The sequence below is a fragment of the Scyliorhinus torazame genome, chromosome 19, assembly GCF_047496885.1.
Source record: "Scyliorhinus torazame isolate Kashiwa2021f chromosome 19, sScyTor2.1, whole genome shotgun sequence".
Lineage (NCBI taxonomy): Eukaryota > Metazoa > Chordata > Chondrichthyes > Carcharhiniformes > Scyliorhinidae > Scyliorhinus > Scyliorhinus torazame.
The window spans coordinates 64,992,016-65,011,299 of record NC_092725.1 but is presented as its reverse complement, the minus strand read 5'-3'; the positions used below and the strand labels follow the sequence as shown (position 1 = coordinate 65,011,299).

Sequence of the window (19,284 nt, the reverse complement as noted above, 5' to 3'; positions counted from 1 at the left end):
AACCAAGGCTGGCAAATAGGATTAAGACACAGTTCAGCCATCATCCAACTGAATAGCAGTACCGGCCCAAGCTACTGAATGGTCTCCTCCTGTTGCCACGGGTCTATCAGAAAGCTCCAGGGAGCAATGGCAGGACTCGAGGCTCAAGATCAGCCAAGCTTTGCTGTAGATAAAGAATGGCGTGCTTAAGGATAAATCCCCAGAAGCAGTTCATTTCTTTTTGCTGTTGCAAGCATTACACAAACCCAGATTTCTGTAATCGTTTCCATTTCAAACCAAGAGAAAATATTGAACAGGGCTATTTATTCTGGCCTCTTAACAAACTAGCATCCAAATCTGACATGCTTTCAAGAGAAAAGACCATTGTTTCAACCTGCTCTAATTTTATCAGTAAATGTTTGAGGCATCAAGGTTTCAGTAAACCCAATTGAAATATACTTATTAATTTACGATACAGTTATGTATCCAAATACCGGCATTGCAAAAATGTCATGTACCACTTGCATGTGGACATGGACAACTCCTGGTGTAAGACTTTCAGTCGCCAGTCCGTTTCATGCCAAAAGGGTCCACTTTCACCAAAAACATATAAGGACACCCGTGTGTGCCATGTGGGTTTCAGGGTATAACATGTCCGCGTTTTACCAGAGTTTGCTGCTCCAAGTCACATGGGACGAAGCGCTTCCTTTCAGGAAAGGCTTCTTCTCAAAAAAGCGGTTCCACAATATGAACAATGGCTATCGGCGGTGGTGTAAAACTGGCCAGGGTAAACTTTTAATGTGTGATTCAATAATCCAGCATTCCCATCAGGAAGCAGCGCTCAGGGTGAGTTCACATAGGGTAATCATGGACTGCACATCCGAAGTGAACTCCCAACAAGTGCTGAGTCATGAAATCACCCTTTATAAATTTAAAGAGATTCTGCTGAACGATCAATCACATTTTAATGATTGAAAATGGATAACTCGTTCAGCTGCTATCAGTGATTAAAGATCACGGGCGTGATTCTGCGCAAATCGTCGGGACGGGAAAAAACGGCGCAAACTCTGGCAGGAACCACTCCGGTGTCGAGCCGCTCCAAAGGTGCGGAATCTCCGCACCTTCGGGACTAGGACGGCGTCGGAGTGGTTTGCGCCGCACCGGCTGGCAAGAAGGGACTTGGCAGCACGCCAACCAGCACCGAAAGGCCTCCGCCGGCCGGCGTAAGTTGGCGCATGCACGGTAGCGCCAGCGTCTGCTGGCGTCATCCCTGCGCATGTGCAGGGGGGGTTCATCTCTGCGGCGGCTATCGTGGATCGGTACAAGGTTGACACGGAGGAATAGAGTGCCCCCGGCACAGGCCTGCCCGCGGATTGGTGGGCCCCGATCGCAGACCAGGCCACTGTGGGGGTATCCCCAGGGCCAGATCGCCCTGCGCCCCCCTCCCCCCCCCCCCCCCAAGGACCCCGGAGGCTGCCCACGGAGCTGGGTCCCGCCGTTAGGGACGAACCTTGATTTACGCCGGCGGGACCCTCGTTAAACGGGCGGGACTTCGGCCCATCACGGCCCAGAGAATTTAGGCGGCCCCGGGGCCCATTGAGTCGCACCGGTCACCGCCATTCTCCGAGGCGGGCGGCACGATTCACGCCGGGGGGCCGGAGATTTCGGAGGACGGTGGGGGCAGGATTCACGCCGACCCCCGGCGATTCTCCAACCCGGTGGGGGGTCGGAGAATCCCGCCCCACATTGGTGTTTTAAGGTTTCATGGATAAATGTGTGTCAGTCAGGGCAGAATATAGGAGATGAAAATGGGGACAAAATGACATCACAGCAGTATGGATTAGTGTGGAATTCAATTCCCACTATTCAAGAAAGGAGGGAGAAAGAAAACAAGGAATTCGGTACAGTGGTTAGCACTGCTGCCTCACAGCACCAAGTATCCGGGTTCAATTCCGACCGCGGGTGATTGGCTGTGTGGAGTTTGCACGTTCTCCCCGTGTCTGTGTGAATTTCCTCCGGGTGCTCCGGTTTCCTCCCACAGTCCAAAGATGTGCAGGTTAGGTGGATTGACCATGCTAAATTGCCCCTTAGTGTTCAAGGATGTGTATGTGCGGCTGTGGAGATGGAGTGGGGGTGGGTCATTGCAGACTCAATGGACCAAATGGCCTCCTTCTGTACTTCAGGAGTCTGTGATTAAATGACTTCAAGCCAGTCATTGGGAAAGTGCTGGAATCTATAATTAAGGATGTTTGAACAAAACACTTTAAAAAAAATCATAGAATGATCATAGTCAACATGACTTTACAATAAGGAAATAGTGTTTGAAGTTTTTGAGGATTTAGATGAAGGGGAACCAATAGATATAGAATATTTGTATTACAAAAATAATTTTATAAAGTGTCACATAAAAGATTGAAAGGAGCTCATGGAGTTGCGGGCAAAACATAGACATGGATAGAGGATTGATTATTGTAAGAAGCAAAGATTGGGGTAAATGGTGTATTTTCAATTGGCAGATGGTGACTAGTGGCATGTTGTAATGATCAGTGCTCGGGTGTTAACTATTTACAATGTATATTAATGACTTACATGAAGAGACAGGGTATTGTATCCAAGTTTGCTAAGTTAGGCTGGATTGCCAGCTGTGAAGAGGGCACAGAGGCTGCACTTTTTTTCTCGTTAGGTTAAATGAGTAGGCAAGAAGGTGGCAGATGTTGTATAACGCAGGAGTCTAATGGAGTATAATAATAATCTTATTTCAATTGTACACGGTTTTGGTGAGTGCACACATGAATCCTTTTCACAGATTTGATATCCATACTGGAGGAAGGATATACTTGCATTGGAGATGGTACATTGAGGTTTCACTCGATTCATCCCAAAATGAGAAGCTGAGAAAACTGCGTCTATATTTCCGAGAGTTTAGCAGCATGAGAGGTGATCTCATTGAAACACAGAAGATTCTGAAGCGTCTTGACAGGGTAGATATTGAGATATTGGGGTTTTTTTGCCTTGGAAATCTGAATCACAGGAGCGCGATCTCAGGATATGGGGCTGATTATTTAGGGTTGAAAAGAGGAGACGGTTTTTCACTGAAAGAGTTGTGAGTCTTTGGAATTCTCTTTCCCAAAGGTTGTCGACGCTCCATCTTTGAGTATATAAAATGCTGAAGGACGGCATGAGATGTTTACTTGAATAAAAACAATGTGCAGTGGTTCAGGGAAAAGGCAGGGGAATGACACTAAATGATGATGCCCGCGTGAAGAGCCGGTGCAGGCACAATTGGCCAAGTTGCCTCTTTCTGCACCGTAACATGTGATTCTGTGATATCAAGAGATATTTCAGAGCAGGCGTTGATGCTGAAGATCAACCATGATAGTGTGAATTCCAAAACAGGCTTAATAGGCCACATGGTCTAGTCCTGCTCCCAGTTCTTAGTTGGAAGGTATACAGTACAACAGTCAAAAGCTTTGGGGAGGGCTGAAAGCAGTTTCAGTCTTAATGTTATTTCATAACCACTGAACAATGTCAACATATGAGAGTTATTCACCACAGGAGTTAAATTGTTGACAACAGAGACAAATTAACAGTGGTCCCTAAATTAAGGACCTTATCCATAGTTTGCTTCAACAAGATGATTTTCAACGATGTCAAATCTCAAGAGAAAACAAAAGATTTAATCAAATTAGGAAAGCTCTGTATGTATATTCAATAAGACAGTCACATTAGAATATTACCGATATCATTAGCAGTGCAGAACCATTAAGTGACCTTTAGTGAACTGGGGAAAACCCGATAGTTTGGCAGCATGTTAAGCGTGAAGAGACTTTATATCTCAATTTCAAATAAAGATTACAAGCTCATATTTATCTCCGGTGGAATGTAGATCTAAACTCACCTGTTGCTCTGAGGAAACCATGACCTTTAGAGCAGTAAGCTTTGAATACATACAGGTGGAGGGCATTAATTGGATGGTTACCTGAGTACATATAAAGAGACACTTACTGACACAGGAATTGAGTCCGGTCTGGAGATGTGTACCTGTAATTTTGCACTCTGTGAATAAAGCTATTCCAAATAAAGATTGCCTCTATTTCTCCCTTCACCGACTGGCTAACACCAATAAAAATACGTTTTTAAAAGAGAGAAGAGGCGGGAAAAAACTATGCCTGGATAGAGCAAAAAATAAAACTACTTACCACTGAAGTTTACAGCTCGAATAAACCGTAGAAGTTCCTTGCCATCCACAGAGCTCATTGTGGGGCACAGACCAACATAACCAGGGCACAGTTCCTTGTGCATATTGTGCAATGCATGTGCCATTGAGTACACAGCGTCGATGACAAACTGCACTTTTCCTTCCTGCTCATATGATGAATCCCTTCCAATTCTTTCCAACCCTAAAAAAAATGAAGTTCAACATTCATGAGTTTTTTTTTATTATACTTCCTCAGAGCCCAATCTGTGTGAGGATGCTTATGGTGTTCAATAATTCAACTTCAATGTGTGGTGGTTCTCTTTAAACACCTTCTCTCCATTGCTGCCTAGTCTCAACACATCACTGATCATTTTTCTTCACCTTACCCCAGAACAGATGCTACTCACTCTCTATTTGTGTCTTTTATCATATCTAATCCAAAGAGCAGCAAGATCCTCAATGCCTCAGGCACTGGTATCTCAAGTTGATGCTTAAATGGGATAGAGTTCAGCTGTAGCTGCACTCTGCTTCCACGAATAGTAATGAGAAATTATTACTTTTAACGACTGGTGCAATAGAATTGAAAGGTGGCAATATATCACTGAACAAACACACCAGTTTTGATGTTGCATGTCAAAAATGTTCATGGGTCAGTTTTGTCACGTTAAACAGTTTTCAGATGTGCCTTAATGAAACTGCAAATAAGATTCGGCAACACGTGACAGTAGCTGGTTTGTCAAATGTTACTAATTCCACTGTGATGCAGATTATCTAATGAAAATGAAGAGAGTGCGCCCACACATTCACCATCACCGACAAGAAATCTTCTCACACACTCTCCGTCACACATCTTAACTTATCTCAAAAGGTATGCATAATATACTGCTGAGACTTCATCTCAGCTTGGGACTGGGGTGCAGAGATAAGCAGGGCAAAACGTCTGCCCGTATCATCAGTACTTAATGCGAGGCACTCTGAAAATGACAACAAATGCTGTAAAACAGTTTCAGAATTTCTGTTCAACGCTGTTCTCACAAATATTTTTGTAAAATGCCGGGATGAATGATGTAAGTTCAGCCTCCATTCACAACTAATAAATGGTAAGTAAAGATTTGGAGGCTAATAATGGTGGTTCTGCATTTTTGAAGAGTTTAATAGCTGCTGAAGTCCTTGCCAATAATCAGCAGACGTGGTAAAGCACCGGACTATGATTCACAATACAGAGTTTCCAATTATTGAGACCACTGATTTTTTTGACATTGGCTTGAACCAAGTTCCATTTCCATTGCTTAGAAACCCGTGAGCTTTCCTATTGTGGGGGATCATTTTTGGTCCATTTCTCCATGGCAACATAAAACCACAGACCTTGTATTTCCTGTGAAGAGATCAGGAGAAACAGGAATGCCACCAGGGTTTTTCAAATATTAAACATCGTTGTGCTTTTAGTTTCTGAGGATTGTTTCAATATCCACAGGAACAGAACCCCCAGTTCCCCTCAAAATCAGACACCAGACTGAGGTGAATTTCACCTTTCATTCATCACCACAAAGTTAATATCCTGGAACGCCCTACCTAATACATCAAGTGGATCAAGAAGGCGGCTCAGCACTAGCTTTTCAAGGGCAACTCAAGATGAGCAATAAATACTGGCCTTGCTAGGGATGCTCAGGTCCAAAGAGTGGAAGCAAAGTGTTGCTTTATGTGGTTCATTCATAAGTTGCAAGTACAACACAAAGCCAATATGTTGTAAAATTAGCCGTTTCCCTCTCTGGTGCAACACCAGTGAAGTCAGGGAAGGGCAAAAAGCAGGTTTTGTTTCTCGTTATACTATGGTGACAGTCAAAATTTGAGACACGAGACGAAGGAAAACAATTTTTTAGATTCCAAACAAGAACTTAAGAGCCATTATTTTGCCAAATACATTGTAGAGAAGGTTGAGGTCAAGACTTTGGAGGCGCATATATTTTGGACCAATTAGTCGGTATCTATACCAGAAATGAATTAACCAATGGAGATAATTGTATTTCTCTATCAATGTCAACACATATTCTCTTACAGGCCAAACAAGTTAACAGGAACTATTTGTTACATTCATAATGAATTAGACTTTATTAAAGTGACATTAAAGTTCCAACTTGTCTATTTTCTAGGTGTATATATTACATATAGCTCTTGGGGCTAACGGGATCAATGGATATGGGGGAGGGGGGGGGAGGCGGGATCAGGGTATTGTATTTGATGATCAGCCATGATCATAATGAATGGCGGTGCAGGCTCGAAGAGCTGAATGGCCTCCTCCTGCTTCTATTTTCTATGTATCTATGTATGTATATGCCAGCATTGTAACCTGGCCAAAATAAATAATTATAGTACACATTCCATGATACGTCCTTCTCCTCAAAATATTCTCGGAAAGCCATCATATGCTTCTGCTAGAAATCGTAAAAATATTCTTCCATAAAAAGGATGTTTAGCTCATCATGTCTGTGCCTATTCTTGCTCCATAACTGGAGCTAATACATCTTTTGTTGCCAGTTGTGCTGATTGCAGATGTGCTAACTGCTTATCCACTGTCACGTTTACCTTACCAGTTATGACTTATTGCTTAGAAGACAGTTTGGAATTCACACTTTCAAATATACAGATTATAGAGAGAGCGCAAAGGCGTGTTACCAGAAAAATGAAGGGCACGAGGGAATACCTTATGAGGAGCATCTAAGAATTCCTGGATTACAATCTTTAGAGAAGGGAAGACTGATTTTTGATTTAGTTGAAGTTTCTAAATTGAAACACGGCCTTACTACCTCTGAACCGGAAAAGCTCTTTCCTCTCAATTGTTGTATTCTGCTTGATCATCAGTATAAACTACAGAAAGTTTTGATATTTGTTAAAAGAAAATTCCCTGAGCAGTGTTGATACTTGGAATGCTTTGCCTGATCTTGTTGTGAATGCTGGAAATGTAGTGACTTTTAGAAGGCTTGTTAGAAACATAGGCCGGGATTCTCCGTTCCGAGTTCGACCCTCAACCGCTGCAAGCGAGAATGGAAAATGTGACTCTCGGCCAAAGCTCCATTCACTGTGGCGAGACCGGAGAATCCCGCAGCCGTGAACGGACGGAGAATCCCACCCACTAGTGTGATTTCTTTATATGTATTGTCTTATGTTGTTGCTGATGTTCTTGTTTTTAATATTGTGTCCATGTGCTTCACGCTGTTTGGCAATAAAGCTAAAGAAACAAATAAATACAGACCATGACTTATTTCCTTTACCCATAACAGCACAAAGTACCCATAAAACATAACACCAGTTGTTGTAAACTAAAGGTAGGCGCCTACATCTAATTCAAACCTTGAATATTTGCTATATGGGAGAAAATGTAGACAGAAATGCAAGAGATGTTAAAAACCATCAGCACTTCACTGATATACATCATTTTACATTCCATCAACACCCCATTACTAGTTTTGATTTATGTTGAGTGACATTCCAAAGGACAAAAGTTTTGAATTCATTGCAAACCCCTGTTACTTCAGTTCTAAAACAACCCTACACGTTCATTCAGTTTTGTAGCTGACATTAATATGCCTTGGGTAGCATCTTCCCCTAAACAAAGAAATCTTTTTGACAGCCAGAATTTGTCTTTAGAATTCTGCTGTGTTTTCAAGCCAAGACATTAAATGTACCGTTTATCCTCAAGTGAATAAAATGTGTATATTAAATTTGTTATGTGGGTTATCATAAATGCATGCAGTACCTGTTATTCTTGATAGGGGTGTTATGGTCATGTTTATCAATGTTAAAGCTGCCACTCCATGAGCAATGCAACAGTTTCCATCTTATAATTAAATTATATCAAACAATATAGTCCCTGGGTACAAAGAAGCCAGTTTAAATGCCTTATGATTTGTCCATTCATTCTGCATTGTTTGTCAGTAACTGAAATTTCTAATGTACAAAATAAGGGCGAAAACAAAAAACCTCAAAAAATACGTAGTTTATATTAAAGTGATCAAATATTTTCCATTGAATTGTCTTGTGACTGCCGCTTTGAGAGAATAGGCAAGTGATCAAGGAACCAGGATGTGAAGCAGCATGTGGTCAGCTGACAGATAGTAGTGCAGGAGTTACAGCTGTTGATGTGGCTGTGATTAATAGTTGTTGAAATCCGAGAGTAGATATGCCTGCTGAGCCATCCTATAATATATATATCCATATCAATTGGCGCCTTCAAATGAATTGAACCTGTAAGGGCCCTTAGTTCCTATAATTTTGTCTTTATCGTTTTTGGTTCATGGATTGTTAACGGAGATAAGTCACGCAGAGGAAGTAAGTAACTCGAAGTGTTAAAATAGTACACTGTGTTGTAAAGTTTTGTATTTTGGGCAGAACACCTTTATGGTACCCAAGAGATTGGAGGGATTTGTTTTGATTGGTTGCCAATGACCAATGGATATGCCAGGGACATTATTCTGCCCAGCAAATTACAGCGATTGGTTGCTGTCAGGTGGGGTTTTTTGGAGAGAACCCAGGGCAAGCCACTGGACCCTCAAGTGGATGCAGCTCTCTCTATGCTCTGCTTTTACTGCCTGAAGGCAGAAGCTTCTAGACCCTGCAAAAATAAGCTGTCTCTCTCTCTCTCGATGATTAGCTGCCTGCTATTTCCGCGAGACTGCTGTGAAGACCATTAGAAGCTGAAACGTCCACCCGAAAGGGCAGCATGGTAGCACAATGGTTAGCACAGTTGCTTCACAGCTCCAGGGTCCCAGGTTCGATTCCCGGCTTGGGTCACTCTCTGTGAGGAGTCTGCACGTTCTCCCCGTGTCTGCGTGGGTTTCTTTCGGGAGTTCCGGTTTCCGCCCACAGTCCAAAGATGTGCAGGTTAGGTGGATTGGCTATGATAAATTGCTCTTAGTGTCCAAAAAAGGTTGGGTGGGGTTACTGGGTTACGGGGATAGTGTGCAGGTGTGGGCTTGGGTAGGGTGCTCTTTCCAGGGACTGGTGCAGACTCGATGGGCCAAATGGCCTCATTCTACACTGAAAATTCTATGTAAATTCTATGAAAGCCTGGACTGAAGACGAAACTAATGTCCATCTGAAACAAAGATTCTTATCTTTTTACTTTCATCATTATTTTACACCCCTCTTTCCCTCTGTGTTTGTTTGTCTGTGTGTGTGGAGGGGTGAGTTAAAAGGTGAAGGGTTAGAGATTAGATAGTAGTTAACCATTGTAATTGTTGCCTATTGAATTCTAGTTACTGTTAATAATTTAAAATCAATTGTGTTTAAATCTACAAACCTGGGGCAAAATTCTCCCCAAACGGCGCGATGTCCGCCGACTGGTGCCCAAAACGATGCCAATCAGACGGGCATCGCGCCGCCCCAAAGGTGCGGAATGCTCCACATCTTTGGGGGCCGAGCCCCAACATTGAGGGGCTAGGCCGACGCCGGAGGGATTTCCGCCCCGCCAACTGGTGGAAACGGCCTTTGTTGCCCCGCCAGCTGGCACCGAAATGACATGTCGGGACAGCGCATGCGCGGGAGCGTCAGCGGCCGCTGAAAGTTTCCCGTGCATGCGCAGTGGAGGGAGTCTCTTCCGCCTCCGCCATGGTGGAGACCGTGGCGGAGGCGGAAGGGAAAGAGTGCCCCCACAGCACAGGCCCGCCCGCGGATCAGTGGGCCCCGATCGCGGGCCAGGCCACCGTGGGGGCACCCCCCTGGGCCAGAGCGCCCTGCGCCCCCCCCAGGACCCCGGAGCCCGCCCACGCCGCCTTGTCCCACCGTTCAAAAGGTGGTTTAATCCACGCCGGCGGGACAGGCAATTTATCGGCGGGACTTCGGCCCATCCGGGCCAGAGAATCGAGCAGGGGGCCCGCCAACCGGCACGGCCCGATTCCCGCCCCCGCCGAATATCCGGTGCCGGAGACTTCGGCAACCGGCGGGGGCGAGATTCACGGCAGCCCCCGGCGATTCTCCAACCTGGCGGGGGGTCGGAGAATGACGCCCCTGGTGACTGCAGATATTAGGCAGCTGAAGAACTTGGAAATGTTTTAATAAAAGCTAACTTCAACCGTATTGCAATTCCCAGTCAAGTGGGGCTGGAATTGACTGTGCACTGACCCAGTGTGTCACAATAAACCTACTTATAATTTACTAGTCCTGTGTGTGAGAAGGAACCAGAAAAACACCAGTGTCTTTTTACACCTTCATTAAAGTTCTGTAAGACTTCCACTTCTACCAAGGGTTAGACTTTGACAATGTACTTTTGCTCATGGTTAAAATTCTGAGGTGAATGTTGATCGTGCAATTTGATCGAGCATGTGAAGTGCGCCTTATTTCCATGTCTACGTCAGTACCAGTCAGCTTTATTGAAAAATAAAGAACTGATAAAAAACTGAAATTAAATCTGAAAAACAGATGCCTGGCCAACTGTTCAAATTGCTTCTGTTGGTATAGTTTCCAGATTGCTTGACTTTGTAAGAATGCTTGGCTGAACTCGAAGAATAGTTAATGGTAGCTTATTGGGCAATGTTAACACAACTTAAAGGGAAGTACTAGCCTTGTTTTATTGACAGTTTTATGAGGTTGTAAATATGTGTTTTTTTTTGCTTTGACATGTTTTTCAATGCTTGTGAGCCCATTTGTACAGGATTAATAGATGGTAAGAAAATTAAAATTTTTGTCATTGCTACCATGACTGTGTATGTTTCAATAACACTTTTAGGCGATTGTAGCAACAATTTTCTTTTCAAAGGGGATTTTCAAAGCATGTGTGCTTACTTTGCCAGTTTCAGAAGTATTTCAAAAACCTGCAATACTTGCAATGGCTCATTAGTCTTCTATATAGCGGATAATGGATGAGTGGGTGTGGAGGATGCATGGGAGAGTGGGGGGTGAGACAATGAATAGGAGCAAAGAAGAAATATGGAAGGAGTGTGGAATGGACATGGGGGATTTGAGATGGGGATGAGGGGTCAATGGGGGATATAAAGGGACATGGATATGCATGGGTGTTCAATGGGGCATGGAAGGGACATGGAGGTATGAGGGGGAATGAAGGGGCTGAGGTGGCGAAGGCTGGGAGCCGAACAGCCATGTAGAGTCCATGAGAATTGAGATGGACGTCTAACCAGCCATCTTGGCACCATCTGTCGCTGTCTCGGGCCTGCTTAGGGAGGTGGCAGACACAAACCCCTGGCTACCCACATCTCACAGGGATGAAAACGCTCAGGGAATAGGCGGAGGTGACGAGTTCAGGATTGCAAAGTCAAGAAATGGCCTGACTCGCGTTTCCCAATGCAGAGTGGAAGATCCAGCCCCATTGCTCTCTTTGACAGAGACTGTTGCCTTTTGAATGTAACAAGAAAATACTGCTTAAATCCAAAACAAACAAAAAAACCGTCATTGCATCATGATGTGTCAAATGCACTTTGTCCACCAAAAGAAGCAGAAACTTCATTCCAATTTTCTGTGTGCAGCTGTAACATAAATGCATCTTACTATGCCAACACAGACAAGGATTTGGTTGTACTCCTTCACTTTTATAACATTCCAATCAGCAGATCTGGACCATGGGCTTTAAACTAATGGTTTTTAAATCATGGCCAAAATTTCATGGCATATCAGTTAGCAGCACATGTAAGCATGACAACATGGCAACAGCCTTTCAGTCTCCCTTACACAATGGTACCGCTAACACAATGATGCTGTGATGGTAGTAGGGAAGATACTGGAATCTATCATCAAGGAAGAAATAGCGAGGCATCTGGATTGATATTGTCCCATTGGACAGACGCATCATGGGTTCATAAAGGGCAGGTCGAGCCAAAATTTAGTGGAATTTTTTGAGGACATTACCAGTGCGGTAGATAACGGAGAGTCAATGGATGTGGTATATCTGGATTTCCAGAAAACTTTTGACAAGGTGCTACACAAAAGGTTGCTGCATAAGATAAAGATGCATGGCATTAGGGTAAAGCAGTAGCATGGATAGAGAATTGGTTAATTAATAGAAAGCAAAGAGTGGGGATTAATGGGTGTTTCTCTGGTTGGCAAACAGTAGCTAGTGGTGTCCCTCAGGGATCAGTGTTGGGCCCACAATTGTTCACAATTTACATAGCCCACTATTTATACAGATCATTTGGAGTTGGCGACCAAGTGCAATGTGTCCAAGTTTGCAGACGATACTAAGATGAGTGGTAAAGCAAAAAGTGCAGAGCATACTGGAAGTCTGCAGAGGGATTTGGATAGTTTAAGTGAATGGGCTAGGGTCTGGCAGATGGGATACAATGTTGACAAATGTGAGGTAATCCATTTTGGTAGTAATAACAGCAAAAGGGATTATTATCTAAATTATAAAATATTAAAACATGCTGCTGTGCAGAGGGACCTGGGTGTTCTAGGGCATGAGTCGCAAAAAGTTGGTTTACAGTTGCATCAGGTGATTAAGAAAGCAAATGAAGTTTTGTCCTTCATTGCTAGAGGGATGGAGATAAGACTAGGGAGGCTGTGCTGCAACTGTAATGTGTCAGTGAGGCCACACCTGGAGTATTGTGTTCAGTTTAGGTCTCCTTACCTGAGAAAGCACCCTTCTAAATTCCGAGTACAGTCCCAGTCTACTGAACCTCTCCTGATAATCCAACCCCCTCAACTCTGGGATTAACCTCGTGAATCTCCTCTGCACACCCTCCAGTGCCACGAGGTTAATCCCAGAGTTGAAGGAAATAGGATAGAATATGTTCCTGGGAGACCAGAAAATCTCGCCCTAGATTTCTGATGTAATGACAGGGCTGCTTACTGAAAAATGATTCTAGTAAGTCAGGCCGATATGATGATCCCAAAGTCATTTGATTGATTTCTTTTTCACTAATGCCTCAGAATTCCATTGTGCGGCCTCCTCATAAATCTGACTGTGCAGTAATTTGTTTCGAAAGATTCCGTGTTGTCGGAATTTCAGTGTGTATTTTCTAATCTCATTTCAGCAGTTGTTGCACTTCAGAAAACCTGTGTGTATCCTATCCACAACAAAGATATCAGAATTAATGCGAAAGTATCCACTAATTTGTTTGCTCAAGTATTCCCTTAAAGGCATCGTGGATCTTTCTTTGAGGGCAAACTATGATACAAATTGGCAGTGTACCCACTTCCCCCTTGGGCTCCTCAAGCAAATAGGGAGCAGTTGCAGCAATTGGGTGCTCCGACACCTCCCAATAATTTACTCAATAATTTTGACATTCAAAGAAGAAAGTTATACATTTAAGGTGTGGCGTAGTTCACTTTTATACAGATGTGTTCAGAATTTATAGTGTTACGACATCCGGGCTAGTGGGCAATCAATTCCAGCCCCACTTGACCCGGAGTCGCAACACAAGTGAATTAACCAATACCTATTAGAAAAATATTCAAAGTTTTTGGCCTTTGGCTGGCCAATAATTACAGTCACCAGGTTTATAAATTTAAACAAAATTACTGTTTATTTATTATAAAAGCTATAATGAAATATGCAGCAAATACAACTGGTTAACTACCATCCAATTTCTACTTCCCCCCACTTTAACTTTCCCCCATCCTCTACATACACACACCACAAGACAAACAAACATAGAGGGCACAGAAAGGGGTAAAAATAATAAGTTGGAGGAATAAGAGCCTTTGTTTCAGATGGTGGTTTCTAGTACACCTTCCTTCACATTAAACTTGCAGGACAAAGTCTCTTTTTGCAGCCTGTAATGGTCTTCCCTGTAGATTCATTCATTCAGGTTCTCTGCAGAGGAGAGAGAATGAGCAAGTCTTTGTCTCTGTGTCTAGGACTCAACTGCTCCCCGAGGTGTCAGAGAATCATCCCAGTAGGGTAGGATCCAATCACCACCTGTCACCAGACAGGATATGGCCTTTTGGCCAATTCATTTGCCACCAACCAATCAATCAAACCAAGCCCCACCCCATCTCTCTCTGGTGCCAAAATGTCCGAGATCTCCTGTTCAAAACTAGCAGAGTTCTCCCCTGTAGCTTCTGAATTCCTCACTCCTCTCTGCTGCTTGACTGAAAGATACATGTCCATTAATCACCCATGGATCAAAAATTATAACGGCAAAATAAAAGAAAGGGGAAGTAAGGGAATAAATAAGCAGGAAGGACCCTTACAACAGATCCAAAGCTTAGTGTATGTAAGGCCAGCTGCTGTACCCTCAAGCACACACTAAACCTGTAGAAGGATCATTTAGATCCTTAAAACGTTAGCTCTGTTTCTCTCCACAGATGCTGCCAGACCTGCTGAGTTTATCCAGCATTTTTTGTTTTTTTTAACCTTGTCCAGTCTGGCTGCCTCAGCTTGAGCTGTTATAGATGCTGGAAGCAATCCTTCAATTTACCACCATGTTCATGACATTGAGAATTGTGTTTTTTTTCAGATAGCAAGGCCGCTCTAAATGAGCCAAACAGAGGCGCATGAAGAATTGTGCCAAGTAGGACTTTCAGGAATTCGATAATCATGATGTACTCAGTTTGAAAGTAGCAGGTCTTCAAATTTTCCAACTAGGTAAGTAAGAGGTCCTCAGTCCATTCAGCCGCGTTCATTAAGTAGTTCTTGGGTTAGGAATCAGTCTACATGTCTTGTTTTATCTTCCTTTCTGTTCATTGCATATATCCGGTACTGATCCAGTTCTCCACAAAATACTTCAACTGAATTACTATTTCCTGTGCTCAGAGGTTAAGGTTAGCTCCTCCAAGGACATAAACAAGGGGGTTGTTACTTAAGACTTAGCTAGAGCTTTTTGCTAATCATAGTGTGTCTCAGATCTAGCTTTCCTCATAATCCCTCTGCATATATGCTTTTGAACTGGTGACATGGCTATTTATCACTTAACCAGCATCAATAAAACTGATTAGCCCGTTCATTATTATTTTTCTGTTTGTGGGAACTTGCTTTATACAAATTGGTTGCCACATTTCCTGCTGCAGAACAGTGCCTGAACTTCAAAAGTACTTAATTGTTGTAAGGTATTTTGGTATGTTTGAAATCATGTATATTAAATATAATTACATTTTTCTTATATTTAATTTTTATTATTTTATGGGAGCATGAAATTGCTTGGATGGGATTCCCTCCGGAATCCTTCCCGCCCCAACCTGGTCGCGATTTTACGCTGGAATGAGCAAGGCCTGGGACAGGAAGCCTGTCCTTGACCCAATTAAGGCCCTTAAATAGCATTTAGGGGCCTTAAGGGCCTTTTCTCATCCAGCCTCAAGTTTTAGGCTGCCAGGCGCATGATAGATCGGTGGGGGAAATCCAAAATTGAACAAAGTGAGATCCAGGCAAGAAGTGCCATTGGTGGGGAAAGGTGGGCGGGGGGCGATCCTTCATCAGTACCCTGGGGTACCCTTCCTTTTGGGCCAGGTGACCTCCAGACGCTCCCCTTCCAACCTATCCCCCAAGACATCAATGCTTATGAACCCCATCCCCTCCCACCCAACCCCATTCCCTCCCCCCACACTGTCCCTTGCTGCTTATGTCTCCTATGGTTCCCGGTACAGTGCCAGGTAGCTAGCTACAGCACCTCTTCTGGCCACTGCAGCACTGTTTCTAGAATGACATGAGAGCTGCTTGTGGTGATATACATCACTGTAAGTACACAAAGAGTTAATGTACATACACTACACCTAGCTAGACAATAGATGGAACACCAGAGAAATGACACACAGACAGTCAACCAATAGGTCAGTAAGATAGGACATGACCAATAGGCAGTCACGATACACACAGAGGTGACACTACCACAGGAGGGCATTACACCAACCCATATAAAAGGACACAGCACACATGCTCAGTCTCTTTCCAGTGGAGACACTCAGTGAGTACAGACACAGGGTTGATTTAACATCACACCCACCACGTGGATTGTAGCAGACTGGTTCATCAGTCGGAGTAGCTATAGCAGGATTAACAGTAGAGTCGAATCCAAGTGGGAGAATTGTTGATAGTTTAATAAACGTGTTAAAGCTGTCTCCAAGTCTGAACCTTCCTTTGTCAGAGTGCACATCAAGGAAGCAGCTTATGCTACGTCAAGAGCATAAAAAAACACTGCTGGCCCAATCTGATTGGCCAGCAGTTCCCCAAGGCGGAACGTCCTCCCGGTGACTGCCGCAATTGCTACCTCCTGCCAATCAACACCAGTTAGACTGTGAAATGGTTGTGGTGTTCTTTGTGGTTGTCATCAGAGGATGGTTGGTGTCATGTTCACAAAGACCACGGGCGGGATTCTCCCCTACCCGGTGGGGCGGGGGGTCCCGGCGCCGAGGAGTGGTGTGAACCACTCCGGCGTTGGGCCGCCCCATAGGTGCGAAATCCTCCGCACCTTTAGGGGTTAGGCCGGCCTCGGAGTGGTTTGCGCCGCGCCGGCTGGTGGGGAAGGGGCTTGGCGCCACGCCAACCTCCGCCGAAGGGCCTCCGCAAGTTGGCGCATGCGCGGGAGCACCAGCGTGAGCCGGCATCATCCCAGCGCATGCGCGGGGGTGTTCATCTCCGCATCGGCCATCACGGAGGAATAGCAGCCGACGTGGAAGAATAGAGTGCCCCGATCGTGGGCCAGGCCACCATGGGGGCAACTCCCAGGGCCAGATTCCTCCGCTACCCCCGAGGACCCCGGAGGCCACCCACGCCACCAGGTCCCGCCGGTAAGGACCTACTCTAATTTACGCCGGTGGGACCAGCAAAAAAACACGGGCGGCCACTCGGCCCATCGCGAGCCGGAGAATCACCGGGGGGGCTGCTGCCACCAGCTGCCGACCAGCGCAGCGCGATTCCCACTCCCGCCAAATCTCCAGCACCGGAGAATTCGGCAGCCGGCAGTGGCGGGATTCACGCCACCCCCAGGCGATTCGCCAACCTGGCGGGGGTTCAGAGAATCCCGCCCCACAACTAGCTTTTATATTGAACAAAGCTAAACATTTATTTCCACTATTTAATTGGATTTGACACATACTACTATAGAATAAACAGTTGGTAATAAATATAGAATATACACTCATCTACTTCTAATCTCTACACTAAAACAATAACTATGATCTGCTCTTACTCACACTATCTTTCCCACAGTCCGTCTTCGAGCCTTCTCCCCAATCTCTCGCCCAGAAAGCTTAGCATCGATGCCTTATATAGTTCTGCATTGAGATCCCCCTAGTGGTTGATTTGGACATAACATTAACCCTTACAGTTCTGTATATTTATCCTAATGTCACAATGGTACTGGGCCTGCTGGAGTCGGTGGGGGTGCATTTGCCACTGGCTCTTCCGGCATGTGTTCTATTCTGGCATGGATGCCACATATTCCAAGGGGGTGAGATGACAATTCCTACTGGTGTTCGGAACATACCACATAAACAAAATGAGGGAGAGGATTATTGAGACCTCAGTTTTAGCACGCCAGCCAAAAGACTGCAACTTGCATTGATGCAGCACCCTCTCAGTACTGCGCTCGAGTGTGAGCCTTGATTCAGTGCATAGGTTCAGGCGTGGAGCCTGCACCCACAACCTTCTGCCTCAGAGATAAATATGCTGCCAAACTGTCAGCAGAGATTGTGAATGGCAGTGCTCTGAGTTGTTGCTCTTGGTTTACGACACTGGTCATTGCTGCTCATAAGAACAGGGGACTAATCTCTAACCTTTGCTCCCCTTAGTCAATCAGTTGGTTTATCTCAAGAACTTTCATTTCACAACAAATCTTTCAATGAGGCCTTGATCACATACACCTCTAAGGTAAATTAATCAAATGTCCCCTTTAATGCAGTTGGTCATCAATACTCTTCCAGCTGAAATAATTTCAGTATGTTACAAAGGAAACTTAATGTAGTGGAATTTTTGTTGTCACTCTTCTTGAATGTGCTTGAATGGCTTCCTTTACAACAGATTATAATGTTTTACAGCCTGTAGATGTCGAGCTGACAGAAACCCATAATTGACTAAATTGTGCACAAGAGCTTGTTTTGTTTTTCTTTTAATTGGATCATTTTATTTTTTAAGTTGTCTGTCACTATTAGGGTAATCTTCTTGTTCAGCCTCTGAGGCAAAGATGACAATTTTCTACCATATGAGATGTTTGGTAGGATTCCGGAAGATTCCAGGCGGTTCTGCACCCGGAACGCTCTGCTCCAAATAGTGCCAGGAGTGAGACTTCTGGATGCGCGACTCCACAGCCACTTTCATTCCGTCTACGCAAAAATTCAGAATATTCTGTTTGGTTCCATCCACATATTCCAAATTTGAGCTCCTATAGTTTCATTAAAGTTCTACACAATGAAAATATTCAGCCGTGGTTCTCTCCAATTCTGCCCCTGTCTCATTACTGCAACAAGACATATTATTGGTTCCATTGCCCTGTGAGAATACCGTTCCAGTATTTTCACACACAGACACTTATTTCCTAATCTATACTGCTCCATGAATTGAGACATTGCTCTCCAGTAACACTTTATTTTCATCCAAGATCTATCACTTGTTATTTTCAACAGTCCTCATTTGTTTCATGAGCCTCTTTGCCTGTTTGCAATTCTGTTTATCCTATTTTTGTCTTTCATGTCAGATGATCTTTTCTGTACAATTTATTTCAACTGTGTTTGTTGTTTCATTTAGTTCCATTCCTATTTCCTTACACCTTTTGAAGCACTTGCATTTTTAGGCTAATTTTAAGTATCCCCTTCAACCATTGAGGTTTATGTTCGGATCCTCTTGGGATCTTGTGCTGGATTCTCCTACCCGCCCCGCCACTTTTCAGCCTCGACCTGCCGGCGGGATTCTCCGTTCCCCCGGCCGGTCAATGGGGTTTCCCATTGTGGGGCAGCCCCACGCCGTCGAGAAACCCCGGGACGCTGGCAAAACGGAGAATCCCACCGGCGGAGAATCCCACCCCTTGAATTTCAATTTCCCCAGTTCCAGATTCCATCCCACTCCCTAGTTTCTTGTTCATGGTAAAGAAAACATTGCATCCTTGTTGATTCTGAACTTAACTTTTGACTCAGTCCCTCACCAGGCCACCTAATTCCAGTCAGAATCTCCCTGACAGCCTCCACTTCTTCAACCCCATCAGTGCTAAAACGCTCATGCACACAATGTTCAC

General features: G+C 44.4%; 1 protein-coding gene across 2 annotated transcripts in view; it reads right to left on the bottom strand.

Annotated features, from left to right (window-relative positions):
- The window catches only part of LOC140396179 (metabotropic glutamate receptor 8), a 707,540-nt gene that overhangs the window by 148,240 nt on the left and 540,016 nt on the right, over positions 1 to 19,284 (bottom strand). For both annotated transcript variants that reach the window (XM_072484442.1, XM_072484443.1), the window contains one exon: positions 4,179 to 4,379. In XM_072484442.1, coding sequence (XP_072340543.1) covers positions 4,179 to 4,379 — 201 coding nt within the window. The remainder of the gene's footprint in view (positions 1 to 4,178; positions 4,380 to 19,284) is intronic.